This window comes from Astatotilapia calliptera, chromosome 3 (genome assembly GCF_964374335.1).
Source record: "Astatotilapia calliptera chromosome 3, fAstCal68.1, whole genome shotgun sequence".
In the NCBI taxonomy this organism is placed as follows: domain Eukaryota; kingdom Metazoa; phylum Chordata; class Actinopteri; order Cichliformes; family Cichlidae; genus Astatotilapia; species Astatotilapia calliptera.
This window is the reverse complement of record NC_137424.1, coordinates 83035961-83052797: the sequence shown is the minus strand read 5'-3', so window position 1 is coordinate 83052797 and position 16837 is coordinate 83035961. Positions and strand designations below refer to the sequence as shown.

The window sequence follows — 16837 nt, the reverse complement described above, 5'->3', positions numbered from 1 at the left end:
TAAGAAACATGCAGAATAATCATGATAAGACCAAGTTTCCACAGAGACGAGGTCTGCGTTTGGACCTCAGCACGGCTGTGATAGAAGAAAGTTGGGCTTAAGTCACTGCAGCATAAACACATCATAAATAAACCGTGTTAATAAAGCAGAACACGAGGACCTGTCTGCTCTACTGTGAAGTCGATCTGCAGGTTCAAACACACCTGAGCTACTCCCAGAGAGGATCCAGCCAATCATGTTTCTGGTTTGTGATTGGCTGAGCGGTCGACAGCCGCCGTGGTTAAACAGACTCGGTCTGTCTGGACTCAGACTTGCATCATCCTCTCAGCTGTCACACTGTTTCAAGCTAGTGCACCACTGCAAGCTTAGCTATCGATCACTGATACCAATGCTGATACTTCTAACTTATGTAGGGCAGGCGGTGAGTCGTGACATCATCATCATTTTACCAGTTCTGAACACATTTTAATGATCGCTCAACAACTGGGACTTCACCTTTCCACAGTAGTTACCACAACAAAACGCACCCTTCAGCTTTTATTTTGAAAGTTTTTCTGGGAGATGTTCCTGTCTCTGAAAGACTTTGGTTCAGCTTCTGTTGTTTAAATGTGCTGCAAGCTGCAAATACACGTTTAACACATTTCACTGGTCTTCGTGCTGAACGTAGAGGATAGAAACACAGTATTGCAGTAGTATTGATCCCACACCAGCGTGGTATCAATGCTATGGATATGTGGATCGATCCGCCTGCTCTAACCAGCATGATGTTTCATAAACACTTAGACATACTCTACTTCAGCTCTGTCATGTTTACTGAGCAGAGTGCATGATGGGATACAGCACTCAGGTGGCCGTGAGATTTGAAACTGGACAGACTACAGTGATACTGGTGGAGGCTCTGCAGTCACTGGGAGATCCAGCTGTTTATCTGATCCAGTCATATGATGATAACATGTTTGCTTTAAAGATAAAGCTTTCGTCCTGCAGCTACATCCTACGGCTAGACTGGACTGCTGCACTTCTCTCTGGTTGGGCCTTCAACACCCGTCTCTCCATCGCTTCCAGTCAGTCCACAGTGCTGCTGCAGGTGCTAAAACACCACTGCAGTTTGGCTGATTTATGTTTAAGATTTGTTTTTACGTTTGTAAATGTTATTTTGTCTTTGCTTCAAATACATCACAGTTGCTCTTTGGTCCCATAGCTGGCGTGCTGCACTGGATCACACTGTACGAACTGTTACTCAGATACTTTAAAGAAATAAGACAACATTTTAAAAACACTTTTTGTCAGAGACTTAATCATTTTTGACTGTAAGCTGAACACTGAATACAGTCTACGGCAAACATCTACAAACTGAGTAAAGCCAGTGTCACAGTGTAACTACATTAAATACATCACACTTCAGTAAAGTCGTAGTGTTTAGAAGATAAACTACAATTTCAGTTTGGATGAATCTGGGTTTGTTATTGCTGATGACATCAGCTGCTCTGTGATTTACAAGTACAAACAAATATGTAGTCAGCATCATCATAACTAACACATGTATGTATGAACCTGTAGTATTTGTACACAGTGTGTGTAGTGTGTCAGTATAATTATATACTAACCTGTGGTACTTGTACTGTTACTGTCATTTCCTCGGGGATTACTAAATACTCTGATTACAGTTCTCGGGTGTTTCTAATAAACTGGCCGTGCGTGATGACGTCTTCTCAGTCGATCAGCTGCTGGTTATGGTACACGTGAGTGACGTCACGGTCACGTTCCCCCTCACGGTCTGGTCTATGATGTCACGGTCTGTCAATCCCGCAGAGGGCGGGGTCTCCTTGCGCCGCGATTGGCGAGCCGGGCGGTGACGTCAGCGGGCGCTGAAGGGGAGGGGTTTATCCCGGAGAGCGAGTGTCCGCGCGCTCCGTCAGCCGCATCCTCGTCATCAGGGACTTGGAGAGCCTCCATCATCACCTCGTCTTTCATCACCTCCATCACCTCCGCCAGCTCCATCATGTCCGGCTCTAAGGAGGACGACCGGAAGGGCTCGAGTGAGTGGCGGGATTTCTTCTGGAACCCGAGGACGCACGAGCTGCTGGGCCGGACCGCCGCCAGCTGGGGTCAGTACCGTGGTATCCGTGCGCGTCTCCGCGAATCGGTTTGTGTGTTCACGGTATCTGTGAACGCGCACAGCTGATTATTGATTACTGATCGATCACGCGGATCGATCGTGCTAACGGTCCGTTTATCAGCCACACGCTGATCATTGATTGAGCAGAGGGCAGCCGGTTAATCGATAACTAAAGCTGTGGTTTCCAAACTGTGGGGCGGGACCCTCGGGGCAGACAGGATGTTTTAGCTCTGAACTGATGTATTGATTATAATCAATGAGTATTGGAGCTTTGTTAGCAGAGGGCTTACCTGTGAACACCTGCTGAGGACGGCACTAACACACCTGAGCTCCTGATGTCAGCAGGGTGCTCCCACCTGTCCAGGTGTACCTGCCTGTCACAGGTGGGTTGCTACAGTCGTCCTGTTGTCTGCTCCTGGGCTCACTCACAGCAGAGATCACACAGAGAGCTTTATTTTCTGATATTGTTTAAGATGAGACCGTTCATATGTTTATAGCACCACAGAACTCTGCACCTCGCCTCCTTTGTCTCTCCACACGTGGGGAGGAGGTGCTGTGAATCTCATTGTACATGCTTACACTGCCTGAGCGTCTGCTTACCTGGATGCATCCAGGTGATCGTCCCAGGCTGTTTCTGATTGGATGAAAGCTCTGTTGGTCTGCACCTCGGCTTAAATCTGGTTTGTCTCAGACTGAGTCAGCTGCACCTGAAGAGGTGTGTTTGAGGTCAGGAACAGCTGTTTCCAGCTGTTTCCAGGTGTGTCTGTGAGCTCAGAGCTCCATCCTCAGGTGATCTGTTCCACGGTCCAATCAGCTCGCTGTGTCACAGGTGGACTCAGAGATCAATACAGTCACAGACTTCAGTTACTGATAGTCGATGTGATCAAACATCAGGAGGAACGTCTGTCTGATTCTGTTACAGCGAAGGCTGATAACTGATCACAGCTGATCAATAACCCTGATCAGCTCTGATCGCTCTCATGACGACCAATACTGAAGCAGTGATGTTGGCAGCCTCTCTCTCTCTGAGTGAGAGTGATGCTTGCTCGCCCTCTGACAGCCATGTCCTGTATGAAGGTCATTCTTTAATGTGTGTGTGTGTTCAGAGTACCATCCAATCAAACTCGTCCGCTTAATCCAGATTAAGACACACTCACTCTCTCACACACACACGGGCAGATATGTTAGTGTGCTCCTGAGGACTCTTAAAGGGACAGTACAACATGTCACTGACTCAGATGGAGGTTGTAGTCACTCTACTGGTCACATGACCATAGGGGGTGGAGACAAAACATCCAGAATCAGGCAGTTAGACCACAGTGAGGTCGCGTTTTTTCAGGAGGGAGCTCAGGAGACGTTCTTGTTAAAATGATCTTCAGCTGGTCCTTGAGGGGGTACCAGTGTTATAGAAGGTTCTAGGTTATTCTGAAGGGGAACAAGGTGTGTTTGGACAGAGCTGATGGAGTTCCTGTGGAAGGTCTGTAGGAAGGACGGAGGGGTGGTAGAGCTCTGGGTGGAACCAGTCACCTCAGCTTTATTCACACAGTGAATCAGTGTTCACAGCAGTGACAGTGTTTCTCTGAGCTCCTGTCAGAGGTCAGAGGTCACAGTGAAGAAACACGTCTGCAAGACGTGGACACAGCTCTGCTGTCACTTCAACATAAATGAAGACAGAAAACTAAACAGCAGTGACGTTTGCAGGGTTACTGAAGTTGGGCTAGCCGGTAGATAAAACTTCCCTTCATGTCTAAAATTTCAGACATGAAGGGAAGTTTAGAAATCGGCCTGTAATGTGAAAGAGCGTTGGGGTCAGAGTGGCTTTTCTTCATAACTGGTTGCACAACTGCGTGTTTGAAGACAAGGAAGAGTTCATCAAAAGTAAGATACAGGGTCCAATAGTAGTCAGAGCTTCCTTAATAATGCGGGAAGGAAGAATGTCATGCAGCGTACTGCAGCTTCTCAAACGATCAATTATTTCTTTTAAAGTTGAAAAGGATACGGGCTCAAACTGTTGAAAAGCCATAGAGCATTCAGACTCCCGGCAGATATGGTGCCCTTAGTACTGAGATCTTATCTATAAAGTAATTTCAGAACCTTTCACAGAGAGCTGGGGAGCATCCCTCTGAGCAGCAGAGCAGGGATTAGAAGATTTTAAATATTAGTAATAATTTCTGACAGAAATGAAGCTTTTGCAGTTTGGACAGTCTTCTGATATTTTGATCGGCAGTTATGCAGGATGTCCAGGGACACCTGGAGTTTGTCTTTTTTACATCTCCTCTCAGCTCGGCGACATTCCCGCCAGAGAGCGCGAGTGGATTCATTCAGCCATGGTTGGTAATTGGCCTTCAGCGTTAAGTCCTTAATGGAGCCACAATGTCTGAAATCGAGGAGCATGTTGAAATAAAGGAGTTAGCAAGTTCATCAACCGATATAGCTGTATTACAGTAGATATCATAAAAAGTAGAGTTAGTAACGGCCGCGGAGAAGCTGGTGATCCGTACATCCGTAATGCACACGTCCAGACTGGATGACAATACCAGATCAAGCGTGTGGCCTTTAACTGGCACTAGAAGGCATGAGCACATCACCCCTGTCCTCACTAACTTACACTGGCTTCCCGTCAAATATCGCATTGGTTTCAGAATCCTTCTGCTCACTTGTAAAATTCTAACTAACGTGGCCCCTAGCTACCTAACTGATCTGCTTGATCTGTACAACCCAAGGCGAGCACTAAGATCCTCCAGCCAACTGCTCCTAATGCAACCAAGGTCTCGTTTAACAACCAGAGGTGACCGTGCTTTTGCCATTGCTGCTCCTGGACTCTGGAATAATCTCCCAGTCGAAATCCATACATCGGAATCAATTCAATCCTTCAAATCACGCTTGAAACCACACTTGTTTAAATTAGCTTTGAATTTCATTCGGTCTGCACTACACCAACTAAATGCAATTTTAAGTATCATTGTACTATTTGTTTCTTGTTCTGGCCGCATTGCGGTTTTATTGTGAAGCACTTTGATGTACACTAGTCGTTTAAATGTGCTGTAGAAATACATTTTGACTTGACTATATAATGATGTGCTTTTGATCGCTAGCGACACAGCTATGTTAGCATAACACAGTGAAGCTGGAGGATGAACGCTAACCTTTTTCCACTCAATAACAGTTAGAATGAGGGCTCTCGATGGTTAGAGACAAATGCAATCGCATGGCAGGATGCTGTAAACGGACCAAACTTCAGTCAGGAGAACAACTGAGATAATCCATCCACAATACGAGGTTAGTCATTAATATACTGCAACAACATGGGAATAGAGCCGCTGCGAGAGAATTCAACATTAATGAATCAATGGTACAGAAGTGCAGGAAGCGCAGTTTTTGGCTTTCCTCATGTTCCGAAACGTGAACATAATTTGCAGATGATATTGCTTGCAGCCGCTGCAATGCTTTCAATCAAAACAGGTGCAGCTAGATGACACCATCAACATGCTATATCGTGGTAGAGCGGTATAGTCAAAATCTACTGTTGGAAAGTTGAAAGGCTGTCCCAACTTTTCTGTTTTGGAGGCAGTGAACGCAGCGTACAGTCGAGTTTTAATAGCTCTGCACTGGCTGCAGTGGTTTCTTTCAGAGTCACGTTTATCGGTGTGTGTGCAAACACATACAAGGAATTTGGTTCCGGTCGATGGTGTCTCTGAAGCACCACAGTGTAAAACACAACAACACGTAAACGGCACCAACAAAATAATAATTCTATACACATAAAAAACAGGATTACGGAAATGAATACCACAGAGTGTATAATGTACAATTATATCTAGCAATGTGAAGCAGTGTGACAGGTCAACTGTTTAGGAGGGAGACACCATACCAGACTATGATGGACAGACTCAATGACTGCAGTGTATTTACAAGCTTCCCTCTTCCGCTTTTTCATGGGTGGCACCTTGTACTTTTCACTCTCCTTTTTCCCCCTACCTCACGCTCACACACACATAATTCTGTCATAAACGGTAGTAACCAGACCAAAAAGCAGCATTTCTGTGCTTTTTTTCCTGAGCTGTGATACACTTTGAATTCTAGCCAATCATTTTACGTTTCGAGGATAGTAGGCGGGTCCAGGTACGTACGTTCTTTTAGAGCAGAGCTACAGATTAAAAATGCTCAAGGCGAAGCGGTCAAAGTCTGGCTGTACTTCACAGCAAAAGATGCAAACTCAGCAGCAACAAGCGCTTTAAGCTGATACTGTGATACTGTCAAAGGAGGTAACACCTCAAATCTGATGAAACACCTGGCGACGCATAGCGTTTTTTTTAAAAGCCGAGAAATGCGCCGTATTTGATAGCTTGCTGCGAGACCTCACACCGAGCACATCTACTGCGGGTGTGGTGCCTGTTATCAGCCTGTTATCGGACCCGGAGCAACATCCCCCAAGAACCCGAAGAGGAGAGTCCTGGCCCCTAGCCCTGCCAGTGTAGCAGAAATGATGAGGATGATGATGCAGCAGCAGCCATTCTTCTCTGTGTGAGTAGCTTAATGTTGTTCGCGTGTAATTTACGTTGAGTAGGCTAACCATGTTATTACATTAATGCATGTAAGGTGAACTAGCAAACATCATCATAGCTACATGCGGCTGTCTTCTTGTTTGATGGCAGATGCTCCCTTCACCTTGGCCAAAAAGGCTAAAATGACCAAAGAAAAAGTGGAAAACAGCTGAACATGAGAGGTTTTTGGACAAAGTTTGTGTTCTCCATTCTTTAAGCACCGGTTTGAGCACCGTTTGAGCACCGGCACCGTTTCAAAAGTACCGGTTTGGTACTGGTATCGGATAAAACCTAAACGATACCCATCCCTAGCCATGAGGCTACATTCTTTAGCGCTATGCCTGTAAAACTCTGCTCATATTGCATCCATATTAAATCATTTTTTGAATAATTTTAAAAATGTTTCTTCACGTCAATATGTGAGCCGCAAGTGGGGATGACATGGACTGCAGGTGACCTGCAGGCCACAAGTTTGAGACCCCTGGCCTAAGGAAAGCATGTATAATGTAAACAGAATTGGTCCTAGCACTGAACCCTGTGGAACACCATAGTTGACCTTGTGTCTACAAGTCACTAGGGCTGGGCGATATGACCCAAAATTCATATCTCGATATTTTTTAGCTGGATGGCGATATAAGATATATATCTCGATATTTTTTTTAAAGCCATAAGTTAAGAACAAAAAGAGAGTTCTTAGTCGCACTGTGTCCCAGATGTCACACGGGCACTTTTATTTACATACAGCGTAGATGTACATGAAGAAATTACTCAAAAATAAAATATCAGCATTTATTAAATAATCATGGTCCATAAATAAAAGAAAACAATGTTGTTTTTGTGCATAACAAAAAGCTCACAATTGTGCAGTCAAAATGTAAACTAATAGACGCTGAGCATAATAACAAAGAGACAGATTTCACAGCTGCACCACGTCTCTGAACAGGTGCCATTTGTGGTCCTTATACACACACAGTACGTATCACTCCGCGAGGCTCCTCCCCGGTAGCCGTAATCCTCTGACAATCCATCAAGCGGTGCAGCCCCGTAGCTTAGCAAAGTCATATTAGAACATTTTTGACAGATTGCTGAGCGCTGTGTACCACATAAAATCGGTTCGCGGTCAGTAAGCACAACCAGAATTCATACATAAGGTGCACTGTCGAGTTTTGAGAAAATGAAAGGATTTTAGGCCGTGCAGCTCCTCCGGGCTGCATGTCGTTAGCGCGGTTAGCTCGTTAGCGCGGTTAGCTCGCTAACACGTTGACGCCGTCCAGCCCCACGCACGGGGCGATCCGCGGTAACTCGCTAACGGAGATTTTCCGCTTTCATCTTGTCATTGCCTGCAGGTGAAGCTATGGGGGAGGCGGAGTTGTGTTCAGTGAAGGAGAGGCGAGGCCGAGTAACGTTGCGTAGAGACAAAAGTGGACGAAAGAGAGGCAAACCTGCGGCTCCACAAGTATAATTCTAACGTAACATAGACTATATCGATATAAACGATATTGTCACATCTTATATCTCGTATGAAAATATATCGATATTTTTAAAAAACTCGATATATCGCCCAGCCCTACAAGTCACCAATTTATCCAGACAAATATAACACGGACAGCACTGCCTTAAATCTAACAAGGTAGTACAGAGCTCTTAATGAAACATTAGAAAGCTTATCAGACCAAAATAACTGCACAACCTGGCTCAAAGGATGTGGCAAGGAAGAGAGAGACCACACAAAGGCTTAATATGCTATAAGATATTTTAATGGAACAAAGTAAAGAAACCTAAAAACAGATTAAGTGGTGCGACATCCATGGCTGAATGCACCATGTCAGGATAAGTTCTCGATCACCCAGGGAAGCATAAGGAGCGAAGAAGGAGACCTGGATGTTCAGTCAGAGTTTCTTTATAACACACCGGGGACTGGCCTACTGGTGTGCTGCATCTGAAACTGGGTCAGCTCCACCAACTAGACACCTGAAAGAGACAGGCGACAGGAAAGCAAGGCTAGCCCACTGGCTGTCGCAGTGAACAGGTAAAACCTCTGTTGGAGTCGCATTCAGGTAGCTGTACAGGGCGTTGACGATGACAACAGTGGGTAGATTATATCCTTAAACTCAGCTCTGCACTTTCAGAAAGACATTTACTGTGATGAAATCAGTGATGGGGGACATACAGGACAGTGAGGACCTGTTTGTTCTCCACCAGTTCTCTGCCACTATATCAGAGCTCTAGACTAACTTTTTGCCAGGGTTGCACCAGTGCGCCGAAATTTTTCAACCGCATCGCTTAACACCGCAGTTTTACATTTGCACTTTTTAGGGGGGGGGGGGGGGGGAATTGAAGTCCATACAGACAATATTGATTTGTAAATTATTAACTAACAAACTTGTGCTTAAAGTGCTTTGTCAATATTGTAGAAAATGTTAAACTTAATCATCACATCGCCTTCTCTGACGACCTGTTTGCTGCTGTCTGCTGCTGAAAGGCAGTGGGGAGAGGGGACACTTGGGCAGTGCATTTACTGCAGCATATAATGTGTTTCCTGGATACACTGTGCTTTTTCAGCATTCAAAGATTGATGGCACTGTGTCAGAGCTGGCTATGAATTTCAGACAGATCAGGCCTTAACAAAAAAGTTATCAATCCTTCTTTTCATCTTTTCTTATTACCCACAGCTACATCCACTCCTCTCGGGCCTAGGCTGCTCACTAGGGCTGGGTATCATCACTGATTTCTATCATCCATTCGATTCCGGTTTTCAAAGTCCCGGTTTGATTCAACTTAGCCTCAGACAGTCAGAAATATTATAATTCTGATCATTTATCAGTACTGATACATGTGATGTGATACATCACAGCAGATGCCTTTGAGTGAAAGTAACTGAGAATAAAACACAGAAAAACATGAAGGAGATTTTCCTGGTCTGGCTTTTTATAGCAGATAACCTTAAAAATATTCTACAATGTTCTGCAATTTTGCACAATTTTAAGAAGTTTACATTTCTTCAGTATTGAACAGCAGAAATTAGGCTTTCTTGGCCGAGGTCATTTAAGTGAAAAAAGAAAAAGACAGCAGCCACAGCGCTGTGAACAACGGTAGACTGGTGGGTAATAAGCGAATGAATGATGCTGAAAACAGATTTGAGACGGGAAACTGTTCCTGAAGTACAGAGAGAGAGAGAGCTGTGCAGGAAGTGTGATTTTTATCGTGGTGGAAGCAAAACAGCAAAAGTCAGAGGGAATTCATGACGACATTGATCAAATGTGAAGCGCAGTTTGCTGCTTCTTTTGCTGCTGGCTCGGTGGATTTTGGTTGGAGAGACAAAACCTCTGCAGCTCAGAATCAGCACAAAAAGACGTAATCACAGAGCGGACCGGACGCATCAGGATCGCTGAGCTCCGACAGCGTGTCCGTCTGCGGGCCGTCGGGTGAGAAAGCCGAGAAAGACAAAGTTGATTCTGATGCGTCCACTCTGTGTTCACGTCTTTGTGTGGAATCCATTAATGAATCGATATCGCTTTATTCAAGCTACTCACCTCTCTCTTCCACCTGCACTTTCAACTGGACCACGGCCAATCAGAGAGGTCCCGCCCCTGACTATCTCTGATTGGTCTAGTCCACGATAGGGGCATAATGTGTGTCTGTTGTTGACCACACGGAGAGTTGCAGAGATTCTTTTTTTTGTTACCCGAACAGTTGGTCGCACAGGTGCAACCAAACGTTTATTTTAGTCGCACCACTGAAAAATTTGGTCGCATTTGCGACTAAATTGGTCGCACTCTAGAGCCCTGCACTCTAGCATCAGGGTCACCTGCAAGTGTTCCCAGGTGTGGATGAGGACGTTTCGTCTGATGAGGAAATGAAGTGAGCGTGTGATTCTCTCACCTCTGTCTTCTCTTAGTGGTTGGATGATGGCGGCGAGCTTGAGTCTGCCATAGATATTGTCATGTGACCATCAGAGCCCCTCTGAGGTCAGCTGGAATCAGACGATGGATGAAGAGGAACAGAGGCTGAGCAGATTACAGTACCTCCCCCTCCCCCTCACACCGATGACCTACTTCAGTATGAATCGAGGGGTGGGGGAGGGGCTAAGCACAAGAGGATTATAAAGATGACATTAGAGGAGGGAACGGGGGAGGGGCATGCTGTGCTCTGAGTAACCATCACCTCCCTCCACAGGGCTGATCCTGCTCTTCTACCTGATCTTCTACCTGTGTCTGGCGGGCATGTTCGCCTTCACCATGTATATCCTGCTGCTCACACTCGACGACTACAAGCCCACCTGGCAGGACCGGCTGGCCACTCCAGGTGAGGACACACCCACAACAGAGAGGGGCGCGGTTTATCAACAGAGGCTCATGAGGCTCAGCTGTGATTGATTAGCGCTGACCTGCTTCCTGTTTCAGGGATGATGATTCGCCCAAAGGGAAACCAGCTGGAGATCACCTTCTCCACCTCAGACACCGAGAGCTGGGACAGCTTCATCCACAATCTCAACTCCTTCCTGTCCCGTAAGAGCCCCGCCTCTTTAACCACTTATCAATATAACTGAAAGGTTACCTGCCCGATTACCTGTCACACCTGTGTCTGTACCTGTGTGTCTGCAGCGTACAACGACAGCTATCAGGTTCAGACCAACGATGAATGCACACCTGACGAGTACTTCATCCAAGAGGACAGCGGAGAGGTACGCCTGTCTGACCTACACCTGTCTGTTTGACCCACACCTGTCTGCCTCACCTACACCTGTCTGACCTGCTCTCTCTGCAGGTGAGGAACAATCCCAAACGTTCCTGTCAGTTCAATCGGACGATGTTGGAGGAGTGTTCGGGGGTTTTGGATCGTTTCTATGGTTACGACAAAGGACAGCCCTGCATCCTCATCAAACTGAACCGGGTATGACCTCTGACCCCCATGTTAAGCCCAGTTACACTCTAGTGTTACTGCAATGAAAATGATTTTGCCAGAGGAGGAAGTGCTTCCTGTCTGTAGGTTTCAGAAAGCGGCCAATCAAAAGAGACTTTTAACCTCAAACCCTCCAATGACATTCTCACGAGCTGTTCTTCTACCTGCTGCAGGTGATCGGGATGTTACCGGGGAAGGAAAGACAGTCTCCTTATGTCACCTGTGCAGCAAAGGTCTGTAAACCTGTCTGTCTGTAAACCTGTCTGTCTGTCTGTGAACCTGTCTTCATCTCACCTGTGTCGTCTCCATCCTCAGAGGTACAGAGTGGGTGAAAATGAGTGGGTAAGACCAGCAGACCAGGAAGTAGATCATGATAGAGTCCCTTAGTGCCTCCATCACAGAATCACAGCAGAGTTACGTGTTAGTAACCTCCAGTTACAGGTTATTGAAGCGTATTGACGACCAATCAGAAGTATTGATCAGTGTGTTTGTGTGCAGAGGGAGGACAGCGACAAGATCGGACCTCTGGCTTATTATCCTCCTAATGGGACCTTCAACCTCATGTACTACCCGTACTACGGCAAGAAGGCCCAGGTACTCGCTCAGTATTCACTCAGTGCACACTCATGTACATGTTCAGTACACACAGAGTACTGTACTAATACTGACATGCGATGTGTTTACTGTCTCAGGTGAACTACACTCAGCCTCTAGTGGCCGTGAAGTTCCTGAACGCCTCTCTGAACACAGACATCAACGTGGAGTGTAAAGTGACCTCCAACACGCTCGCCGCCGGCAGTGACAGGGACAAGTTCGCCGGACGCGTCTCCTTCAAACTCCGAATCAACGACAAATAGACACACACACTGACACAGACACACACGCACACACAAACACACACAAACACGTGAAAGCTGCACTCATCCAGATGTTTCCACTTCCTGTCACAGCCTCACACTGACCAGCTGTATTTTATATTTCCATGTTGTGTTCACTGACCATGATGACGATGCGTTCACTGACCAGGGTCATGATGCGTTTACTGACCATAATCATGATGCATTCAGTGACCATGATGATGACGATGCGTTCACTGACCAGGGTCATGATGCATTCACTGACCAGGGTCATGATGCGTTTACTGACCATAATCATGATGCATTCAGTGACCATGATGACGATGCGTTCACTGACCAGGGTCATGATGCGTTTACTGACCATAATCATGATGCGTTCACTGACCAGGGTCATGATGCGTTTACTGACCATAATCATGATGCATTCACTGACCATGATGACGATGCGTTCACTGACCAGGGTCATGATGCATTCACTGACCAGGGTCATGATGCGTTTACTGACCATAATCATGATGCATTCAGTGACCATGATCGCGATGCGTTCACTGACTGTTTAAAGTGTCTGTTTCTCAGTGGATTCCCTGGTAGTTGTAAACACACAGTTTCTTTCTCTGATAGGACCCCTCGTGCAGCTTTAACTCAGACATACCCACCCTCAAACCGACCAATCCGCACGCACACATAGTCTGATGTCACTGCCACTGGAGGCCGGTGACAGGCCAGTGTTCACCTCCATGGTGGATCAGTCTGCATGAATCAAAGAGAGAATTATTGATCCCTTAATGTACACTTTATTGATTGTTTATTTATTTGTTTGTTTACGACGTGTTTGTTTACACTGACATTCTTTAACTAAAGTCAGAGATGAGACATGTGAACACAGAAACACTCTGACATCGACCAATCACAGTAATTACTGACCTCATAGTCAGGTGACTGATCAATCAGCCAGTCTGGAGTCAGTTCTCAATTCTCTGATAATGAACCACATCTTCTACATCATTCCCAGTCCAGAAACCACAAACCAGTTCACTAACTGGTTTGTCTTATCGGCCATGATAAATGTCTCCTCGTTTGTTGCCACGGAAACAGCTGAACTCACAGCCAATCGGAAGCTAGCTTTAGTTTCCATTCCCGCAGCTTTAGTGTGATGATGTCACCTCGTTTCTTCTTTTCCTTTTTGTGTGGCTGCAGCTGATTGGCTCCTTAGTTAGAAAATCAATTAGTGCTCACCTGGGTGAGTTAGGTTAGTTAGTTAACGAGGTAGGAAGTCGTTAATGTTTGCTTTTGTTTGTTATTTATTTGTTTGTATGTGTGTTTCTGTTTCCACCATGGGGCTGAGCATGACAACACACACACACACACACACACACAGTCAGTGTCCTCAGCTCCGTCGGGGAAACACCCCCACTTACCTGTACTCCTGTCCACCAATTGTCTTCCTTTAAAGAAAGGGCCTGGCCAATCAGAGGTTCCCGCTGTATGATGTCATCTACTGCTACCTGCTTGTAACTGGTTGATTTCTCCTGCCTGAAAATGTCCTTGTGTTCAAACAGCGAATAAAAAAAAGCAAGAAATTAAACAACAAAAAACTACTTATGTGTATTTCATTGGGGGGGGCGGGGGGTCTCCTGGATGCAGTGAACACATCACTGCATCACCTGTGCAGTGATGTGTTCCTGAGGATGTTGTCATGGAGACGAGCATCTTCCCGGAGGATGGGTGAGTTTTCTGTCAGTGCTGAGACTGTTTCATGTGTTTTACATAAGAGCCTCAGTTATATAAGAGCACGAGTTATAGACAGAGGTGAGCCGTGAGCCCTCTGCTGGTCACAGCCATGCATCACAACCAGACGGCCCATTATAACTACATGTCACTGTGACCAACACTGCCACCTGCTGACAACCCTGCAGTACTGCGTCTTCACAAACAACAAACACTTTGATATAATGTTTTTAAGACAGTAGTGTATCCATGGTTACCATGACTGTGTAGCCATAAACCTGAAGTTGACAGGGTAACCACACATCCTGTAGTCAAACAGGTTACATGAACAGCTACCTGTAGTGGGTTATTAAAGGTGAGCCACAATTTGCTCACAGAGTCAGATCACAAAACAAGTTTGGCAGTCGAGCGATGATGCAAAGATACTCAGTAAACAAAACTATTTTAACAATCTCCATGGAGACGGGGACAGTGACGACTAGGGGAGGGAAGGTCCATTTCCACGACATCAGGACAGCTACAGTATCTGAAGCTTGGATCAAACACAGAATAACTCATCGAGCCGTTATCAACGAAACAACCTGGTCATTTGCGAACAGTTTATTAAGTTCAACTTCACAAATCCAATAATTTTGACTGCCTTCTTTTCTGTTCGAATTTCTAAAACTACACGTACCATCTGTCTAGCTCTTGAATAAACCTTAAATACCTGCAGGACTCTGTTAAGGTCTAGCTCCGTGCTGGGATGTTTCCTGGAGTCTGTGGAGGTGGTTGGTGAGAGGAGGATGTTAGTAAAGCTGACATCCATCATGAACAACCCACATCACCCACTGCATGAGTCTGTGAGTGGGCTGAGCAGCTCCTTTAGTCAGAGACTGAAACACCCTCGCTGCAGGAAGGAGCGCTTTCGCAGATCATTCATCCCAACAGCAGTTAGACTCTATAACTCCTCAATCACGATGTCATAAGTCACTGGACACTGTGAACATCCACGGTCACCACTTCATGCATAATGGACCTTCATGTGTACGGACATGTGCAGGTATACATGTCTGTATATGTATACATATGTATATTTAGTGTGTACATGTCTATACATAGGAATAGTAGTGGTACAATAGTTATGTTAAGCTATATAGTTTATGTCCTGCATATTTCCAACCATATCCATAATCACATACTGTGTATGTATCTTATCTTATCTTATACCAATCACTCAAACTGTACCTGTAATACAAATAAAAGTAAGGGTAGTGGAACCCCTGGTTTCTATTACAAAAGTAATATAGAGAGAAACATGTTGATTCTGCATTTGGGACTGAACATTAATCATGATTCTGGTGTTAAAGGTATTAATATTAATGAGATTAATGGGATTACATAGCTTTAACTCAAATGACAGATGACTGTTTAAGAAGTACAGGTGGTTGGAGTGGTACTGATGGATGTAACTGATGACAATTTATTGTTAAAAACCATTTTAGAATCTGATGGTTTAATCAGTTTGCATGGTTATGGACGTGCAGTTATGGATGACTTTTGTTCCCTGTGTCTCCTTTGTTAGATCACAGGTGTTGAACTCCAGGCCTCCAGGGCTGGTGTCCTGCAGGTTTTAGACGTGTCCTTGATCCATCAACATGTCTTGAAGTTCTCCAAAGGCCTGGTAATGAACTAATCATTTGATTCAGGTGTGTAAAGAGGGTGTGTAGAGAGCGTGAGATCTAAAACCTGCAGGACACCGGGCCTCCAGGCCCTGAGTTAGATTATGTTCAGCTGTGTTCCCTCCTATGTTTTGGTCCCTCGTTTGCCCTCCTGTGTATTTATGTCTTCGCCTCCCTCGTTGTTGTTTTTCCCTGTATGTTTAGTTTACATTCCTGTATGCAGTATCTCCAGCACTCGGGCAGTAAGGCTGTTTTTGAGTTCAAGTCCTGTCTGCGAGTCTGCATAGGGTCCAATCTTGCCTGCTTCACAGCCAGTTCATGACAATATCAATGGCCTTTTTACCTGGATAAATAAAGGATTAATAACCTAACACTGAGGAAGGGTTAATATAGTCTTAGATTCTCAGGTGCAATCAGTAGTTAAATGGATATTACACATATTTTGAATGTGTCTCACCCTCATAAAACATTTGGTTCCAATTACACTGTGAATCTAGTTTTAAAGGTTTCTATTGAACGTGTGTTTGTTGGTCCACGAGACCAGGCTGTAATCTTACACAGTAAATTATCCTGGACAGAACATGTTATTATGATTACTACTAGAACGTACAATGATGTTGATGTGCGAAGGTTTTGACCCAAATGATATTTTAAGGTAAAGATCCAAAGAAAACAGACTAAAAACACAGGAAGAAACCTGCAGCAGAACCAGGCTCATGGAGGGGCGGGGCCATAGTGAGCAGATGGTGGTTCCCACTTTGTGACTGTTGGTGTCACACCACATGAAACACTGGGGCTCTCACTTGGTGTTGGCTCTCTCTGCGTTAGAGTGTCCCTTCCTGTTCCTGTTACAACACACAGTGGTGTTTTTGTTTAGCTTACCTGCATTGCAATTTAATTAAAAACTTATAGAGAACTTCTTATTTCATATCCTCACGTGCTTCATCCGACGCAAACCTGCTGTTTACTCACTTGATCTTACTTTATCTTTAATTATATTTAGCTTAGCTTAGCTTTTTGCTGACA

General features: G+C 45.2%; 1 protein-coding gene and 1 long non-coding RNA gene across 3 annotated transcripts; one reads left to right on the top strand and one right to left on the bottom strand.

Moving 5' to 3' along the window:
* The first annotated feature begins 1866 nt into the window (after positions 1–1866).
* Positions 1867–14017, top strand: atp1b2a (ATPase Na+/K+ transporting subunit beta 2a). 2 transcript variants are annotated; one of them, XM_026161372.2, is made up of 9 exons: positions 1867–2108; positions 10840–10968; positions 11067–11171; positions 11268–11347; positions 11431–11556; positions 11739–11798; positions 11881–11907; positions 12064–12159; positions 12258–14017. In XM_026161372.2, exons 1-9 carry the CDS (start codon positions 2003–2005, stop codon positions 12420–12422), a joined length of 894 nt encoding a protein of 297 aa, XP_026017157.2. In that variant the 5' UTR covers positions 1867–2002; the 3' UTR covers positions 12423–14017. The 2 variants fall into 2 exon arrangements, with proteins under 2 accessions (XP_026017157.2, XP_026017158.2); XM_026161373.2 differs by lacking the exon at positions 11881–11907 and having other exon boundaries at positions 1868–2108.
* Positions 7750–10844, bottom strand: LOC145426028 (uncharacterized). Its single transcript, XR_013906796.1, has 2 exons — positions 10546–10844; positions 7750–8634 (listed from the first exon to the last, which is right to left on the bottom strand). It is a non-coding gene; the product is annotated as an uncharacterized LOC145426028 (long non-coding RNA).
* Positions 14018–16837: the final 2820 nt, after the last annotated feature.

Coding starts and splice junctions, on each gene's coding strand:
- atp1b2a (XM_026161372.2), top strand. CDS start 2,003: ATGTCCGGCTCTAAGGAGGACGACCGGAAGGGCTCGAGTGAGTGGCGG. Junction 11,348..11,430: donor TCCAAGAGGACAGCGGAGAG/GTACGCCTGTCT, acceptor CTCTCTCTGCAG/GTGAGGAACAATCCCAAACG. Junction 11,908..12,063: donor GAGTGGGTGAAAATGAGTGG/GTAAGACCAGCA, acceptor GTTTGTGTGCAG/AGGGAGGACAGCGACAAGAT.